Here is a 17459-nt window from a genome sequence, read left to right as displayed (position 1 = left end):
TTGCTGATGTTACCTTCTTTGAAACCCAATCATACTTCACAGGTCCAAGCAATCACTTAGATATTTCTGAGGTGCTACCAGTTCCATCTTTTGGAGATTCAGTCACTATCTCCAATTCATCGTCCTCTATATTGCAGGTCCACCACCTACAACTCCAGTTGCAGCTCCACCACCTATAGCTCTAGTTCCACCACTTAGTCCAGTTCAACCTTCTACAGCTCCACCACTCTTGACTTATCATTGTCGTCCGCACCCAGCATCAGGCCCAGCTGATTCACGTCCTGCACCTGACCCTGCTAATACTGCGGACTTGTCTCCTCTTAGTCATCCGATTGCACTACAGAAAGGTATATGGTCTACACGTAATCCTAATCTCGATTATGTCGGTTTAAGTTACCATCGTCTGTCATCACCCCATTGTGCATTTGTATCCTCTTTATCCTCTGTTTCCATCCCTAGGTCTACAGGTGAAACACTGTCTCATCCAGGGTGGCGACATGCTATGATTGACGAGATGTCTGCTTTACATACGAGTGGTACTTGGGAGCTTGTTCCTCTTCCTTCGGGTAAATCGACTGTTGGTTGTCATTGGGTGTATGCAGTCAAAGTTGGTCCCCATGGCTAGGTTGATCGACTTAAGGCTCGCCTTGTTGCCAAAGGGTATACTCAGATAATTGGGCTCAATTATTGTAATACTTTCTCTCCCGTGGCTAAAATAGCATCAGTCCGCCTTTTTCTATCCATGGCTGCTGTTCACCATTGGCCTCTCTATCAGTTGGACATTAAGAATGCTTTTCTTCACGGTGACCTTGAGGATGAGGTTTATATGGAGCAACAACCTGGTTTTGTTGCTCAGAGGGAGTCTAGTGGCCTTGAATGTCGGTTGCGCCGGTCCCTCTTTGGTCTAAAGCAGTCTTCTCGAGCCTAGTTTGGTAAGTTCAGGACAGTTATTCAGGAGTTTGGCATGACGCGTAGTGAAGCTGATCACTCTGTGTTTTATCGGCACTCTGCTTCAAATCTTAGTATTTATCTGGTGGTTTATGTTGATGATATTGTTATTACCGGCAATGATCAGGATGGTATTACTAAGTTGAAGCAACATCTCTTTAAGCACTTTCAGACTAAGGATTTGGACAGATTAAAGTATTTTCTAGGTATTGAGGTTGCTCAGTCTAGCTCAGGTATTGTAATCTCACAACGGAGGTATGCCTTACACATTCTTGAGGAGACAGGAATGACAGGCTGTAGACCTGTTGACACTCCTATGGATCCGAATTCTAAGTAGGGCTCATTGTATTATAATTAAACAAAATATCAATAATAGATTTTTCTCCCGTGCATTCTCACACCTCAATTCCACAAGATTGCAAGAAGCGTTGAATAAAGGAAGAAGAATCAAACAGAAGAGAAATCACGCTTATGAAGCAAGAGCTTAGAAAAACTAATCACCAATGTTTATTTTCAGCATATTAGCCCTTTAAATAGGTCTTACAATGAGTAAATTGATGAGGTTAAGGAAAACTAGTCCTAATTAAGCTAGAATAAGAATAAGGTTAAGAAAAACCTATCCTAACTAAAATAGGAAAAAATATTCTAAGTAGGAATGGGATACCAACTAACAATCCTAATTTGACTAGAACTACAAAATAATCCTACCAAAACAAGAATCAAATTACTAGAAAACATGAAATAAGAAATCCTAATCTTTATAAGAAAGAAATCCTAATCTTGAATGGATTCTTGGACTTCTTAAATTCCTAGGATTCTTGGCCTTCTTGATCTTGCATCATTCTCCCCTGGTTGAAAAAGACTCGTCCTCGAGTCTAACAGCTTCCATAGATGGCGCAAGATTTGTTATAGTAAAGAATAGGGACCCAATGTTCACCAGGTTTCATATTACATTTTGCTAGCTTATCGTAGATCTTTTTCGCGTTGTAACTTCGAACTAAATTTTACTTTCTAAGTTCCAACTTTCTACCAAGCCTTCTCCATGTAATCTTTCTATAATAACACTCAAACTTCAACTTATGATATGAAGTTATTGGTATTAGAACTTCATGGTACTTAAACAACCTCATGCCTGGCTTTGAATTAAGCATGGAGATCAACGGTCTTCTTGGGAATGCAACAAATGCAACGCTTGTACACCAATAATCACGTTGACGATAGCCATATATATTTATGATGGGAAACATCTTGTTTCTCTAATAATATCTCAAACTCTCCATTATCCACTCATTTTTAGGCAATCCTTCCTCTTATTCATGTATATTTTTCTGGACTTTAGGATTAACGCAATATGCTGGCTCGTTTCGAATGATATAGTCGACAACCAAGTCAGTATTGTGTTGAGCATCTCTGAAAGGCGAAAAGTCAGTGACACACATGGTTGGATACTCCAATGGATTATCATAAAGTTTTGGTGGTAAATGTTCAACTTATGGATCCAATGCATGTTTCTTGTCTCTGTGATAATGGTCTTCATCAGTTTCGTCCTCTTGACTTCCTTGATTATCTAAATGTTTATCATATTGAACATGATACCTTGGTACTTTCATGCCTTGGTCAACTTCAACCTCTTCAGCCTGCCCAATGTATCTTGCTCTATGCGGTTAAATTGGTGGATATCGAAGTAGTAGACGTAGCGGTCGCACTGGTATGTTATGTCTTGGTGGTGGTGGAGGTTGTAGGCGTTGTCGTGGATTTGGTGACTGATTTTAAATCACCAAACGTTCAACAAATTCAGTCAGATTCTGCATTCATTTCTTGAAGCCATCTAGCTGTACTTTAATTTCTGCGTTGTCTCGTTCAAGGGCTGTAATCTTAATCTTTCAATCTGAAGTTGCTCATCAATTGATGAAGATTTCGAACATTCTGTTTTCTTGTCCGGTGACATGATGAACAAGATAGAATTCAAGAATTCGAACCTAGAACCTGTTCTCTGATACAAAATTAATGTACTTTCAAGGTTTTGTACCTCTCAAGCACAAAGAATAGAGAAACACAAAAGCACCTCGCTAAAGTTTTTCACAAAACTAGCAAAAGCATTCTTCAAACTCACGTCAGAAGAATGTAGGATAAAAAAAATCTTACTCGTTCCTCAACCCCTCAAGATTGCAAGAAGCGTTAACTAAAGAAAGAAGAATCAAACAAAAGAGAAATCACGTTTCTGAAGCAAGAGCTTAAAAAAACTAATCACCAATGTTTATTTTCAGCATATTGAGCCCTTTAAATAGGCCTTACAGTGAGTAAAATTGATGAGGTTAAGGAAAACTAATCCTAATTAAGCTAGAATAAGAATAAGGTTAAGAAAAACCTAGCCTAACTAAAATAGAAAAAAATATTCTAAGTAGGAATGAGATGCCAACTAACAATCCTAGTTTACTAGAACTATAAATATGATCCTACTAAAACAAGAATCATATTACTAGAAAACATGAATTAAGAAATCCTAATCTTTATATGAAAGAAATTCTAATCTTGAATGGATTCTTGAACTTCTTAAATTTCTTGGATTCTTGGCCTTCTTGATCATGCATATTCCAACTAACAATCCTAGTTTGACTAGAACCATAAATATAATCCTACTAAAACAAGAATCAAATTACTAGGAAATAAGAATTAAGAAATCCTAATCTTTATAGAAAAGAAATCCTAATCTTGAATGGATTCTTGACTTGTTGAATTTCATAGATTCTTGGCCTTCTTGATCTTGCATCAATATTTCATCAGATCCCATATTCTCACACCATAAATCTTGAAATTTGTTGTCTCTTGGTGTGAAGTGCTTTCTGATACTTATGTAGTTGCTGTTACTTAGAAATCATGAAAGATAAATTAACAATTAAATCATCTGAACGTCCAGTAAGTATCAACATCACTCATATACTATCAAAAGGAATGCTAATTTACGTTTCCGAATTTCACTGAATACAACTATCCAGTCGTATTGGTAGCCGTTAAGTAGTAGCAAATCTGAACAAAAGTGTATTCATAGCTCTTTTTGATTGCTTCTTTCTGTCTAATCTACTTCTCCTCCTAACGTTGGTGCTATTGAATGTGAGGTTACATAAACGTACAAGCAAATTAAACTAGTCACATAAGTTTGGTGAGCTGATTTTCTGCTTAAAATCAGCTGATCTGTTTATGTTGGTTTTGGTGTGATCTTAATAATCAAAGCTTATTTAAACATCAAAAGCAGCATAAACTAAAGAGTACTAATTAATAAACCATAGCTCCCAGGATTTTCTTCCTCTCTTATCTGCTACTGATGCTGGCAGTCACCCAAGGTATCCATGCAGTCTATTACATCGTTACCAATAAGGCTGCGAACAGCCTGGTATTGCCCGATTCGACTGCGGAATTGGCGTCCAATATTGCCCGATTCGGCGGCACAAATTTTATATGGAGGATCTTCCAACAGTTATTTCCTGCAGAACGTAAAAATGTTCTGAAAATGATTGATGAAGGAGAAGAATAAGCGTCTTAAATAAAAGGGATTTGCGAGATTGTGGGTTACTGTTAGGGCTGGGGGTACTTTTTAAAGTTTGCTAATGATCAGTGTTTTAAAAGGCGTTTTCGGGGCGATCCTTGGGGCGAGGCGCACAAAAAATGCCCCGAGGCAATAGTGGGGGACGACAGTCTCAAAAGGTGTATGCCCAGCAATTCGAGAGGTACGCCCGGGCATTGAGGTGCGTTTTTGTAGCGAGGCATAAGCCCAAGAGATTTCTTCAAATTAAAATAAAATTTACTGAATAAGTCCTTAATATAATACCCGAACTCTCAAAAGTCAGCTTGTAATTACTCAAAAGTTCTAAAAGGAACTGAAACATTAAATTAAAAGTCAAGACCTTTATTGCTAGAAGCCCTAATTTATAGTTTTTCCCAATTCTTTATCTTGTTCGCTGGTGTACTACTATCTCCCAAAAGCAACGAACAATCAATTTTTTTGCAAATACACGCTGAGGCATATGTAAAATGTCTCGCCTTGTTCCCACGCCTTTTAAGACACTGCTAATGGTAGGGGTAAATTTGGCCGGAGTATAACAGAGGTTAAATGTAGACAATATCCGAAAGTAGAGGGTAAATTGACCCTTTCCCTTTTTTATTTGTCTCAAAAATGAAATGGCTAAATGGCTTCCTGCAAGCAGGCTTACCTTGTCGCAGGGCTGAGTGGAGGTTTCTTGACATTTTTAATGTCAGTATTCATGCTACTTGCTTGGGTTTCCTATCGCCTGTCTATCAAGTCCTTTGGTCTCAGATCTTTCAGGTAAAGTTTATTAGTTATCTGCTTCTCTGCTAACTAACTTTTTGTTTGTACAACTCCAGAAAACTGTATGTTCTCTTGTTACTAGTTTATGCCTCTGAAGTTCCAGCCTGTTGCTCATTAGTTAATAACATATTTTGCTGATCAAAAGCTGTTTTTGTCAGGTCAACTGCATGTTATGTGATCCCTCTCATTCCTTGCCTAATGTACACAGTGTATTTTGGTGGATTTCTTGTTGCTTTTGTTATCGAAAAAATGGGCATGACAGGCTCACTTCCCCCTCCTTTTGGTTAGTATCTCCGACCTTGTTTCTAGAGTAGATATTGTTTGTACATACATGTCAAACAATTGACAATTAATTGATAAATCGCTACTCCTTTTTAGAGGATTGCCAATGCCAACGAGGGTATCTATGATGATTTTAGCACATGCTTGCCTTACGTTTCACGTAGATGTATTGGCACACAGGTTAGAGTGCATAATAGTGGTCTTGATCAGTGTTTTAGAATTCTTGGGACGAGTCATGGGGTGAGCCCCCGGTGTAGTAAAAAGGCAACGGGGCCATTTGGGGGGGGGGGGCAAAAGTATTGCAGGGTGTAAGCCCTATTGCTCTGGACGTACGCTTAGGCATTGAGCGAGCTTTTATTTTGGGGAGCAAGCCCATAAAACCTCTCCAAAATAGAATCAAAGTTGCTAAACAAGACCTTAATTTATTACAAACAAACACGTCAGTTTGTTGTTAAATTCTAAAAAGTCAAAAAACTTAAAAATCAAAAGATTTTTATTCGTAGCCCTTTGTTCTTTCTCTTCGTTTTTTACTGGGTAAAAGGGAAAATGATCAATTAGCAAACAACAAAGCAAAATGCATCATCCTTCACCTTCATCACTTGCTTTGGTTCGACGCTTCCGATTGTAGTTCTTTCTTCACTTTTCCTTCTTTTCAAGTTTTCTTGCTCTAGTTTATAAATTTTTACTCAGTTTTTTTTCAAAGCCGGATTTTTTTAAAATTATTTTTTAATAAAATTTAAGATGAAGCAATTCTTATTAGTTTTTAGTCAACCGCTTACGCCCAGCCCCTCGAGGCTTATGCCTCACCCTCTATCAGGTAAAACACTTTACGTCACGTCCGCGCCTTCTAAAACACTGGTCTTGATTGTGCAGCCAACTAAACAATGAAATGAAAGGTTGTCTTACCATCCCCAAATCAAAATCTTGTAGTCAAATTGGTATTTTAGATCAAGTTGCAACATATGGAGTAGTCGAATACCATACGATAGAAAGTGCAGATTGTTTATTACTTGATGCCGAAATGCTTCATTTATGCACGGACTCTTGATTAGACTAGATTTTTTCTTTTGTCCTGCTGTCATTTAGAAATTCATCTCTTTCTCTTCACAGTGGCCAAATTAGAGCATGTGATAAAAATTCTTAAAATTGCAGAATAACTTCTTTGGTACCAGAACATTTTTACGCCTGCTCCTCCAAAATATAATGCTCTTGAAGGCACAGAAATCTCAATCGACAAAATGAAAACCTGCAATTTGTTTTACTTGAAGCTCAGGCTAAATGAATAAAAACATTTATGCAAAATAAAAATATAAATACAGAGAAAATGCCAAGGTGAAAATGATCCAGAGATTCATTACACTGACTGTTGCAGCTTTCCTTTATGTGAACTTCTGAAGACCTTGATATGTGATGAAATTGCAGTTGGATTTGAGCATTTAGTAATACAAATGATAAATAGGTAACTCATTTGCTTTGCAGGGTATTTTATTCCTGATGTTATAGTGGCAGCAATAATTGGACTGGTGACTAGTTGGTCCATTGGGCCTCTTTTGCCTGTTGTGAGCTACTGGTTAGCCAGGTCACCTATAATGCATTTTTTGCTACACAGCAGTGTTCTCGCTCTGGCCCTTTCATCACAATTCTTTCCATACAGTACTGATGCACCAAAAAGAGTTATATTCCAGCATACTATCAGGAGTGCAGGTATCAACGAAGTAGCAATTCATTTTCCCTAATAAGAAGGAAAATAAAAAGGAAAAAAAGAAGGGAAGAGATTAAAAAGTAAATTTTCCAGATTACAATTCGGTTCAAGTATATCTTTCAGTTTTTGGCTGCTTCTTAGATGCTATGGACCCCTCTGGACAAAAAGCTCTCTCCTTTCTGGAGTTACAGAACTAAGTAGGCAGAAGTTGTTAGAAGATATGCCCCATCGTGTCATGCCCTGCTTAAGCTGTATTGCTTCATAGTTGGTTCTATGAAGGGGAGGGAACAGTGAATCAAAAAGAAACTCATTGTTTTTTCTCTTCAGGTATATAGTGATAATTTGTAACCAGTTGTCTGATATGATTAGAACAGAAGGAGATATACTTTCTTCTTTTAGATTTTGTCCAATTCTGGAAACTGACAAGGAGAGTACCTGCCCCCCTGTTTTTCTTCCAACTCCTTTCCTTCCCCTTTTAATTCTAACCAAACATATTGTAAGATAGAATCCAATAGTACGAGTATGCAACTTAATTTTTTGAGTTTAATCTGTGATTATGTGCACTTCCAGATGAATTCCTTTGTATCTTCTTACTAATAAGTTAATGCTGGCTTGGCAGGTGCCAGTCAAATTATGGAAACTACCTATGATTTTGCTGTTGTTGACTCCAATTCTCTGCCTTTTGTTTTCAAACATGCCCCTGAAGTGGCCAAGGCACTGCACATTAATACAGAATTATCCTTTGCTGCTGTCAAACAGTCTCACCAAGCTGATTGGATGGTAGATACTTTGAAGCTTGGCTATGATTAGCCAAACATATTTTCATATGATATTTGTGTGCTTTTCCCCCACAGGACATAGACCTGTCTTCTTTTATAAAGGTCTTGAATTGGTTAGATTTGCTCCTACATATACCAGCTTGTATCCAGTCCTTGCTTCCCTTAAGTAGTAACATGCTTAGGCTGCATACTTTCTGTATGTACAGTTTTTGCAGCACTTCCTGTGCTGGATTATAAAATCACCTTATCGGTTCTCCCAAAAAAAAGAGGGGAAAAAGGGAACTACTTTCATCCTGAATCCTATAGCTGTTGGTTTTGAAATCTTGTGTACTCAAGAAATATTACCATGTGACTGTTCTTGTTTTCGAAAGACGTCTTAAGATTTTATGGGGGAGTAAACTGGGTTACGCCGAGTATCGTGATGAAGTGCTACTTTTCTAAACCTTTGCTGTTGTATTGAAGTGGCGCTCTGATATTTTTGTAAATTATGTCGTAGGGGAAATTCAAATAATCTATTTTGCTTTCATGTAATAATCTTTTCCTTCTTGCAGGGGATATTTCCAATATCTTCGTTGTTTTCAAGATGCATGAAGTTTCCTGCGCAAAGTTCGGATGTCTTGACTGAATACAATCATTTCCCACATTTAGCGATTAACAAGCCACAAGAGAGTTTGAGTGGGGTTTCCCGCAGGATCTACTTGGAGTTTTCCCTTGGGTAAATTGGATAATTACAATTTATGTCTTTATTTCATATTGGCATTTTCAAAAGTGAATCTTATAAATGAGTTCATGAGTCTTATATCCAAGGTATCCAATACATTTTTGAAATGTTAAATTAGTGGAGATCCATTTTCCTGGAGGTTACCAACTTTAGTGCTATGCCACTTTATGTGATCTCGTGGTGCATTGAATTTCTTCATGTTCTGACGTAGATATAAATTATCTGCTGGCTGCATCAAAGCTATTTAGTAGAACCTTCTGAATTATGCAGTTCATGGGATGATGTTTCTACTGATTGCTAAATATGAATGTCCGTCGTTTTGACAATATTTCTAAGGTTTAATAGAGTATAGCACTGTGGAACCATTATAAATGAGTTTTACCTTGTTTTGAATTAAGGAAATATTTTGTTCACATGAAGTTTTTAATCTTTTTTGCTTGAAATTGACACCAAAAATTTATCAGAATTCAGAACTGCTTACAGGATTAAAGTCTCTTCAACGAGGCATTTTCAAAAGTGAATCTTAAGAATGAGTTCAGAGATCCATGGTCCTTGGTTAAAGAGAATGAATTTATAGTGTATCATAGATGACCATGACCTTTCACATCTGAGGATCCAGACACTTATTTTACCTGTTTTAAGTTAATGAATACAGGTTACTAATATCTGTTATGGCACTTTATGTGATCTCATAGTGACCCGAATGTTCAATTCATGTTTTAATGTAGATTAATATTTTTTTTGCTAAACATGTTCTGATGTAGATTATCCGCTAGCTGTATCAAATTGTAGTAATCTGATTACAGAAAGATCCCTCTGAAATATGCAGTTTATGTCAACGTGATGCTGTTATTTATTGCTGGATACGAATCTCCCCAGTTTGACAGCATTTTTTAGGTTTAATAGAGTATAGCATGTGAAATCATAAAGTTGATGTTTACCTTTGTTTGAACTCTGGAAATATTGGTCCTCGGATTATTTTCAATCTCCATTGCTTGAAATTGATGCCAAAATCGATCATGAACTGCAAACCGGATAAAGTTAAATTCATAACTCAGTTATGATAAGGTTTCCTAGTATATTTTCTCCTAGTACTATTGTGTTAAAACTAGATTCTCTGTCCCTACTAATACATCAGCTGTTTCATAGTTTCTCTTGTCTGCTTTCAGTTGCTTGAGGGAAGTCTGGGTTGCAGTCCTTAATATAACTGGTTCATTATCCAGCTGGTCATTTGCAGACAACATTCTTCCAGGTAATCTATATGGTGTCAGCTTTCAGTATGGATCTTTTTCCCTATGGCAGTATTGTTAATCTCAGTGGACATGTTATACAGCTCCTGAGAAGACTGGTAATGGTCCTCCATCATATATATGTAGATTAAGTGGTGCAGGCGATAAAAACTGGACCTTTTGGTTGGAGGTACGACTTCATGTCAGATGCTTTATTTCAGTCAGTTGTATCAACTTATTCAATATGCTCGTATACTGTTGTGTCTAATCTGCCTGCATAAACTATTTGTTACTGTGAAAGCTTAGTACACAACTGACAACACTTTGGTAGCTAGTTGTGATATCTTACTAGAAGAAAAATTGTGTCCTGACTCACAAAGAACAATTAGGCTTTGCCTTCAAGCCGTTTTTAAAGAATTTAAAATAAGCTTAAGGTGTTGGACCTATTGTGTTGATAATTTCATGTGTATCACGACCCAATTTGCCCAAGCCATGATTACACATGACTTAACCCGCTAGGCGAACCAACGAAACTAAAAGCATGATCCAAAGGTGATAAATAATATAATAATTGTTACATAATGAACATAGACATTCTGTTACTTAATGAACGTAGACATACTCTATGTAATGTACATAGCAGAATTATAGGGATTCACAACAAATCTATAGGATTTCCTTTTTGATTCTTTCTATAGTTAGGGCCATGTACTTATATATATACTTGTTACTTCTTGGAATGATAACACAAGTTATTCTTTCTATTTTGTTCACATGGTATCAGAGCGGGTTCTCCGGCTTTACCGGAGTTAGATAGAGAACTTACCGGAACTGTCAGTTAGGGTCAGAATACTTTTGAAGGGTTTGGAATTTGAAGTTTAACCATCTCTCCGACATCGACTTTACATTTTCGTCCAGCTTATGGTGTTTGAATCCAGTGGTCGGAGTATGCACGAGTGGATCTCACGCGTCGACGAAGCATTTCCGACGCAATCTGCAGAAGTGGCGCGTGAAGGCACGTGGATTATCGGAATCAGGTGCTGCTTGGTTCTCCAGCATCAACTTGACATTTCCGGCCAGCCTATGGTGTTTGTTTGTTCAGCAAAACGTGGTCAGGAAAATCTCTTACTGTCCCAGTTTCAGTTCATAGTGTCTAACCTTTTCTTTGTTGTGTTCGAATTTTGTTTCCTTCTGTGATTGCTCCATCCTTAGTAGTGAACCAACAATGTATGGAACTTTGGCCTTTTTATAGCTTTGAGATTAATCTGTTGGTTAGTGATTCTTGGTTACTAATTCTTACCAGTATTGCCCGGGCTTTTGCTTGATTACTGCCCATTTGATTGGCTCTCCTAGAGTTCTGTTTCTTTGTTTCATTGGGTATCTTTTTCGCTGGTTCGCTGGATAGTGTCATTCTAGTGGAGAGTTGTTCATTCACTGTCTTAGTAGCAGTGATTGTTGAAAATTTCTTTGTGTAGAGCTTTGTTGGCTTTTCTGACATTAATATTGATACTTTGGGGTTTCTTTTTGGAAAGATGACCATAAACAATAAGCAAGGAGGAAATAATACTACAGCTCCTAGTTCAACAATCTTGGTTTCAGATGAGTTTCTAAAATTTCTTTAATATCAGAAATCAATTAAGGAATCTCCTTCAGTAACTGCTTTTGCTGGGTCAGATAAATCATGTCTTATTACCTCTTCAAATATATATGGGTGATTGATTCAGACGCCACAAATCACATGACAGGTAATCCCAATATTTTTTCTAGCTTTCGGTCATAAAGCACCCTCTCCAGTTACTGTAGCTGATGGATCAACTTGTAGCAGTGTTGGATCTGGGACTGTTAAACCAACTTCTTGTATTACCCTGTCATCTGTATTATGTCTACCAAACTTGGCCTTTAATTTGATTTCTGTTAGTAAAATCACTAGAGACCTTAATTTTTGTCGCGTTCTTTCCCGATCATTGTTTGTTTCTGGTTCTTACAACGAAACAAGTTGTTGGTAAAGGATATCTATCTGGTGATCTCTACATTCTTGATGAATGGGAGCCACGATCTGTTGCATGTTCTAGTGCCGTGTCTCCTTTTGAAGCACATTGTCGATTGTGACATCCCTCTCTACCTCTATTGAAAAAGCTCTGTCCTCAATTTCAGAATATTTCTTCATTGGATTGTGAGTCATGTCGATTTGCAAATCACCTATCGTATCTCGTTAGGTCCAAGGGTAAATAAGCGAGTTGAATCAGCTTTTGAGTTAGTTCATTATGATGTTTGAGGACCATGTCCTGTTGTTTCCAAAACTAGGCATAAGTATTTTGTCACTTTTGTAGATGATTTTTCTTGAATGACTTGGATTTATTTTATGAAGAGTCGTTCTTAGGTGTTTACTCACTTTTCTGCCGTCTGTGCTGAAGTAAAATCTCAATCCAGTGGTTCAGTGCATATTCTAAGGAGTGATAACGCTAAAGAATACATGCCAGAGTTATTTCAGTCCTACATGAGAAAACATGGTATACTACATCAGTCTTCATGTGTTGATACACCCTATCAAAATGGAGGTGTTGCTGAGAGGAAGAATAGGCATCTACTTGAGACAACTAGGGCACTTTTGTTCCAAATGAAGATTCCTAAACAGTTCTGGGCTGATGCGGTCTCTATGGCTTGTTTTCTGATTAATCGCATGTCGTCTACTGTGCTTGGTGGTAATGTGCCTTATAGTGTTCTTTTCCCAAACAAATCATTATTTCCGATGGAACTTAAGGTGTTTGGATGCACATATTATTTCGAGATGTTCGACCATCTATTACCAAGTTGGATCCCAAGGCATTGAAGTGTGTTTTCTTGGGTTATTCTCGCCTTCAGAAGGGGTTTCAATGTTATTCTACTGAACTTGGCAAATATTTGGTGTCAACTGATGTGGTATCTTCAGAGACTACACTATTCTTCTATGCACCTCCCATTTCTACAAATCAAGGGGAGGAAGATGAGTGGCTAATATATAAGGTTACCCGTGCTTTATTAGAACAACCAGACGATGTTCCTCTAACTCCTAATTATTCTATTGAACACCAATCAACTAGTGTGCCTTTGGCACCTGCTCCAACTGTGTTAGCAAGACCGCCAATTGTTCAAGTTTACTCGCGGAGGCGAGAGACAAAGGAGACATGTCCTGCAACAGTTCCTCCGTCATCAGATTCTCATCTGCCTTGTCCTCCAGAAAACCTTGACCTTCCTATTGCACTTTGCAAAGGTATACTTACATGCAAATCCACATATCCCACCGCTAGTTTTGTTTTCTATGACCACTTATTCTCTATGTCTAGATCTATGATTGCTTCTCTAGACTCCATCTCGGTACTCAAGACATTGAAGGAGGCTTTGAATCATCCCGGATGGTCTAATGCAATGCTCGAGAAAATACATGCCTTGAAGGATAATCACACATGGGATTTGGTGGATTTACCCAAAGGAAAGAAACCGGTGGGATGTAAGCGGGTCTTCACAGTTAAAGTTAATCCAGATGGTTTCGTGGCAAGACTTAAGGCTAGACTTGTGGCTAAAGAGTATGCTCAAACTTATGGGGTGGTTTAATCTGACACCTTCTCCCGGTTGCCAAACTCACTTCTCTCTGCTTATTTATGCTCCTTTCGAGAATTGGCCTTACATCAGTTAGATATCAAGAATGCGTTCCTTCATGGTAACATTCAGGAGGAAGTGTATATGGAGCAACCATCCGGTTTTGTTGCTCAAGGGGAGTATAGGAAAGTATGTCATTTGAAGAAGTCCTTGTATGGCTTGAAGCAGAGTCCTCGAGCTTGGTTTGGCAAGTTTAGTGAAGTAGTTCAGGAGTTTGGGCTGAAAATGAGCAAGTTTGATCACTCAGTTTTCTATCGGCAATCAACAGATGGCACTATTCTCCCCGTTCTGTATGTTGATGACATTGTTATCACAGGAGGTGACTATGCGGGTAGAAGTAAATACTTTTTGCAAGTAGAAGTAAATAGAAGCAAGAAGGGAATTCTTTTGTCTCAGGGAAAGTATATTCTTGACTTGCTTGCAAATATTGGAAAGTTGGCAGCTAAACCCTGCAGTACTCCAATGATTCCTGATGTAAGATGATGTCGATCTTTTTGATGATCCAGAGAGGTACATGAGGTTAGTTGGGAAATTAAACTACCTCAGTGTGACTCATCCAGATATTTTTGCGGTAAGTGTTGTTAGCCAGTTCATGTCTGCACTAATGGTCAAACATTGGGCAGCTTTGGAACAGATTTTATGTTACTTGAAAGGAGCTCCTGGACTAGGCATATTATATAACAATCACGGCCATACTCGTATTGAGTGTTTTGAAAATGCTAATTGGACTGGATCCAAAATTGATAGAAGATCAGCTACATGCTATTGTGTCTTTGTTGGAGGGACCCTGGTATCATGGAGGAGTAAGAAGCAAAGTGTTGTATCTCGATCCAGTGCAGAATCCGAGTATAGGCTATGTCACAGTCTACGTGTGAAATTATCTGGATACCTCAGCTTTTGACTGAAATTGGGTTGGAGCATCCAGGAGCATCCAATACCAGCAAAACTCAGGTGTGACAATCAAGCTGTCCTCCATATTGCGTCAAATCCGGTGTATCATGAAAGAACTAAGAATATTGAGGTTGACATCCATTTTATTCATGAGAAGATTCAAGAGAACTTGATCTCCACTAGCTACGTGAAGACAGGAGAGCAACCAGCTGATTTGTTCACAACGACGTGGAATGGAATTCGAGTTGATTACCTTCGTTAAGAAGCTGGGCATGATCAATATCTATGCTCTTACTTGAGAGGGATTATATAGTAGAACTATAGGGATTCACAACAAATCTATAGGATTTCCTTTTTGATTCTTTCTATAGTTAGGGCTTTATGTATTTGTATATATACTTGTTACTTCTTGGCATAATATACTATGAAATTACTCAATCTTCTATGTATTTTAAGTACTAATGTATAGTAATGTAGAACAAATCATGACGAAGGGAACTTCAAGTAAACAAAATACCCAAAATAAACCCCGAAGACTCGTTATATGATGTCATGAGCTACTAAGGAATAACAATACAATGATGTCCCAAAGTACATCACTCTTTGAAGAGAAGGAACAATAATAAAGAGATATCGGAAAGGTAACTACAAGGTACTATGGATCAACCAAGGCAGCTCAGACTCGAGTCTCCAAATCAAGCTCATAAGACTGAAGAACAATGATAAAGAGATATTAGAAAGGTAACTCCAAGGTACTGCGGATCAAGCAAGGCAGCTCATCCTCGAGTCTCCAAATAAAGCTTCTTAGCAGTCTTATGGGCTCCAGTTGTATAATACTCCATTGGTAACAGGGTCCGAATCTGCACAAAAATGTGCAGAAGTGTAGTATGAGTCTATCAACAATATTCGATAAGTATCATTGATTATTCCTAAGTCTTAAGGGTTTGTCAAATTACTCACTTTATAAACCTGTGCAGTTCATATGCGTATCGGTAGTAGAGATAAGTAAAATAGGATATGCACAATCTTCACAAGCAATATGAGGCATGCTTTTCAGCTAACAAGTATGTATAATGCATCAAAGCAGCTTAGCACTTAGATGAAATGCAACTACTTAGTCTCAAAAAATCAATGCATTATAAAAACTCAAACTTTATGTCAGTCGACACTATCCAAATGTCAAACAAACTTGTGCTCACACTACCCGGTGTAGCTTGGGTGATGCAGTGACTCATGAGACACGAATCTAAAGCCACATGCAATATGAACATCAATCCACACACCCTAATTGATACCTCAACAGGAATGATGATCTACATGCCCTAATAGCTCAACAACTCATAATCATGTCAAACAAGTAATGAGAACATTATATGCTGACAAGGTGCATATAAATAGGTTTAACCATGTAAAATAGGTACATGAAATCTATAATATTATACTAGTATGTGAAGGATGCCTATTGCATTATACTAGATGTAAAGCATACAAGGTCTCTCATAATAACGCACCATGGAAAACTCAGTATCCGTATATATGCTCGTCACGTTGTGACGAAAATACAAGTTCAAACCGTGGTGCTAGAGAAGCACAAGTGGAAGCCGTATTTTCTACAACAATGTAAGCTTATTGGACTCTCGAAGGTGCTATTGGAGTTTGAGAATTGGGCCACGAATTTATAATGCTTACACTAATTAGCCTTTTCCAATTGAAGCCCAAGAATCTCAAAAAATTGACGAAGTTTAAGAATCCATTTAAGATTAGGATTTCCTTTCCTTAAAGACTAGGATTTCTTAATTCTTGTTTTAGTATGATTATATTTATAGTTCTAGTCAAACTAGGATTGTTAGTTGGTATTCCGTTCCTACTAGAATAGTTTTTCCTATTTCAGTTAGGATAGTTTTTTCTTAACCTTGTTCTTATTCTAGTTTAATTAGGATTGGTTTTCCTTAACCTTACCAATTTTACTCATTGTAAGGCCTATTTAAAGGCTAAATATGCTAAAAATAAACATTTGGTGCTTAATTTTCTAAGCTCTTGCTTAAAAAACGCGATTTCTCTTTTGGTTGGCTCTTCTTTCTTTATTCAACGCTTCTTGCAATCTTGCTGGATTGAGGAATGAGTGGTTAAGATTCTTTTCATATTACATTCTTCTCACGTGAGTTTGAAAAATGCTTTCGCTAATTTTGTGAAAAGTTTAGCGAGGTGTTTTTTTTTAATTCTTTGTGCTTAAGAAGTGCAAAACCTTGAAAGTACATCAATTTGGTATCAGAACGCAGGTTTTAGGTTCGAATTCTTGAATTGCTATCTTTTTCATCATGTCGCTAGACAAGAAAATAGAAAGCTCGTGATCCTCTTCAATTGATGAGCAACTTCAGATTGAAAGATTAAGAACTACAACCCTCGAACGAGACAACGAAGAAATTAAAGTGCAGCTAGATGGCTTAAAGAAATCAATGAAAAAATTTGACTGAATTGGTTGAAAGTTTGGTGAGTCAAAATTGCCTCCAAATCCGCCACAACGCCTACAACCTTCACTACCACCAAGATACAACATATCAGTGCTACCGCGACGTCTTTTACTTCGAGATCCACCAATTCAACTGCGTAGAGCAGAACATATTGAGCAAGCAGAAGATGCTATAGCTGACCAACGCATGAGAGTACCGAGGCGGCATGCTCACTATGATATAAACTCAAATTCGGAATACGCAGATAATCAAGTTAGTGAAGAGTATGACTATGATGAAGTTCAGTATCAACATGATATGAGGCCTCTGAGAAGGCCATACAATAATAATCGAGCGAGGTATCAACTTTATGATATTAAGCTTGAATTTCCGGAGTATGATGCAAATCTCAAGGCGATAAATTCATTGACTGGCTTATAACAATTGAGCATGTTTTCATTATAAAGAATATTCTAATGAGAAGAAGGTCAAGCTCG

General features: G+C 37.7%; 1 protein-coding gene across 6 annotated transcripts in view; it reads left to right on the top strand.

Annotated features, from left to right (window-relative positions):
* Window positions 1-17459, top strand: part of LOC107792226 (uncharacterized) — a 56095-nt gene that overhangs the window by 23293 nt on the left and 15343 nt on the right. For all 6 annotated transcript variants that reach the window (XM_075248300.1, XM_075248301.1, XM_075248302.1 and 3 more), the window contains 7 exons: window positions 5151-5269; window positions 5431-5555; window positions 7034-7258; window positions 7876-8036; window positions 8587-8750; window positions 9926-10008; window positions 10090-10175. In XM_075248300.1, the coding sequence (XP_075104401.1) occupies window positions 5151-5269; window positions 5431-5555; window positions 7034-7258; window positions 7876-8036; window positions 8587-8750; window positions 9926-10008; window positions 10090-10175 (963 nt within the window). The remainder of the gene's footprint in view (window positions 1-5150; window positions 5270-5430; window positions 5556-7033; window positions 7259-7875; window positions 8037-8586; window positions 8751-9925; window positions 10009-10089; window positions 10176-17459) is intronic.

The sequence above is a fragment of the Nicotiana tabacum genome, chromosome 24 (assembly GCF_000715075.1).
Source record: "Nicotiana tabacum cultivar K326 chromosome 24, ASM71507v2, whole genome shotgun sequence".
NCBI lineage: Eukaryota > Viridiplantae > Streptophyta > Magnoliopsida > Solanales > Solanaceae > Nicotiana > Nicotiana tabacum.
The sequence above is the reverse complement of the archived record's forward strand: the minus strand, read 5'-3'. Positions and strand labels throughout refer to the sequence as shown.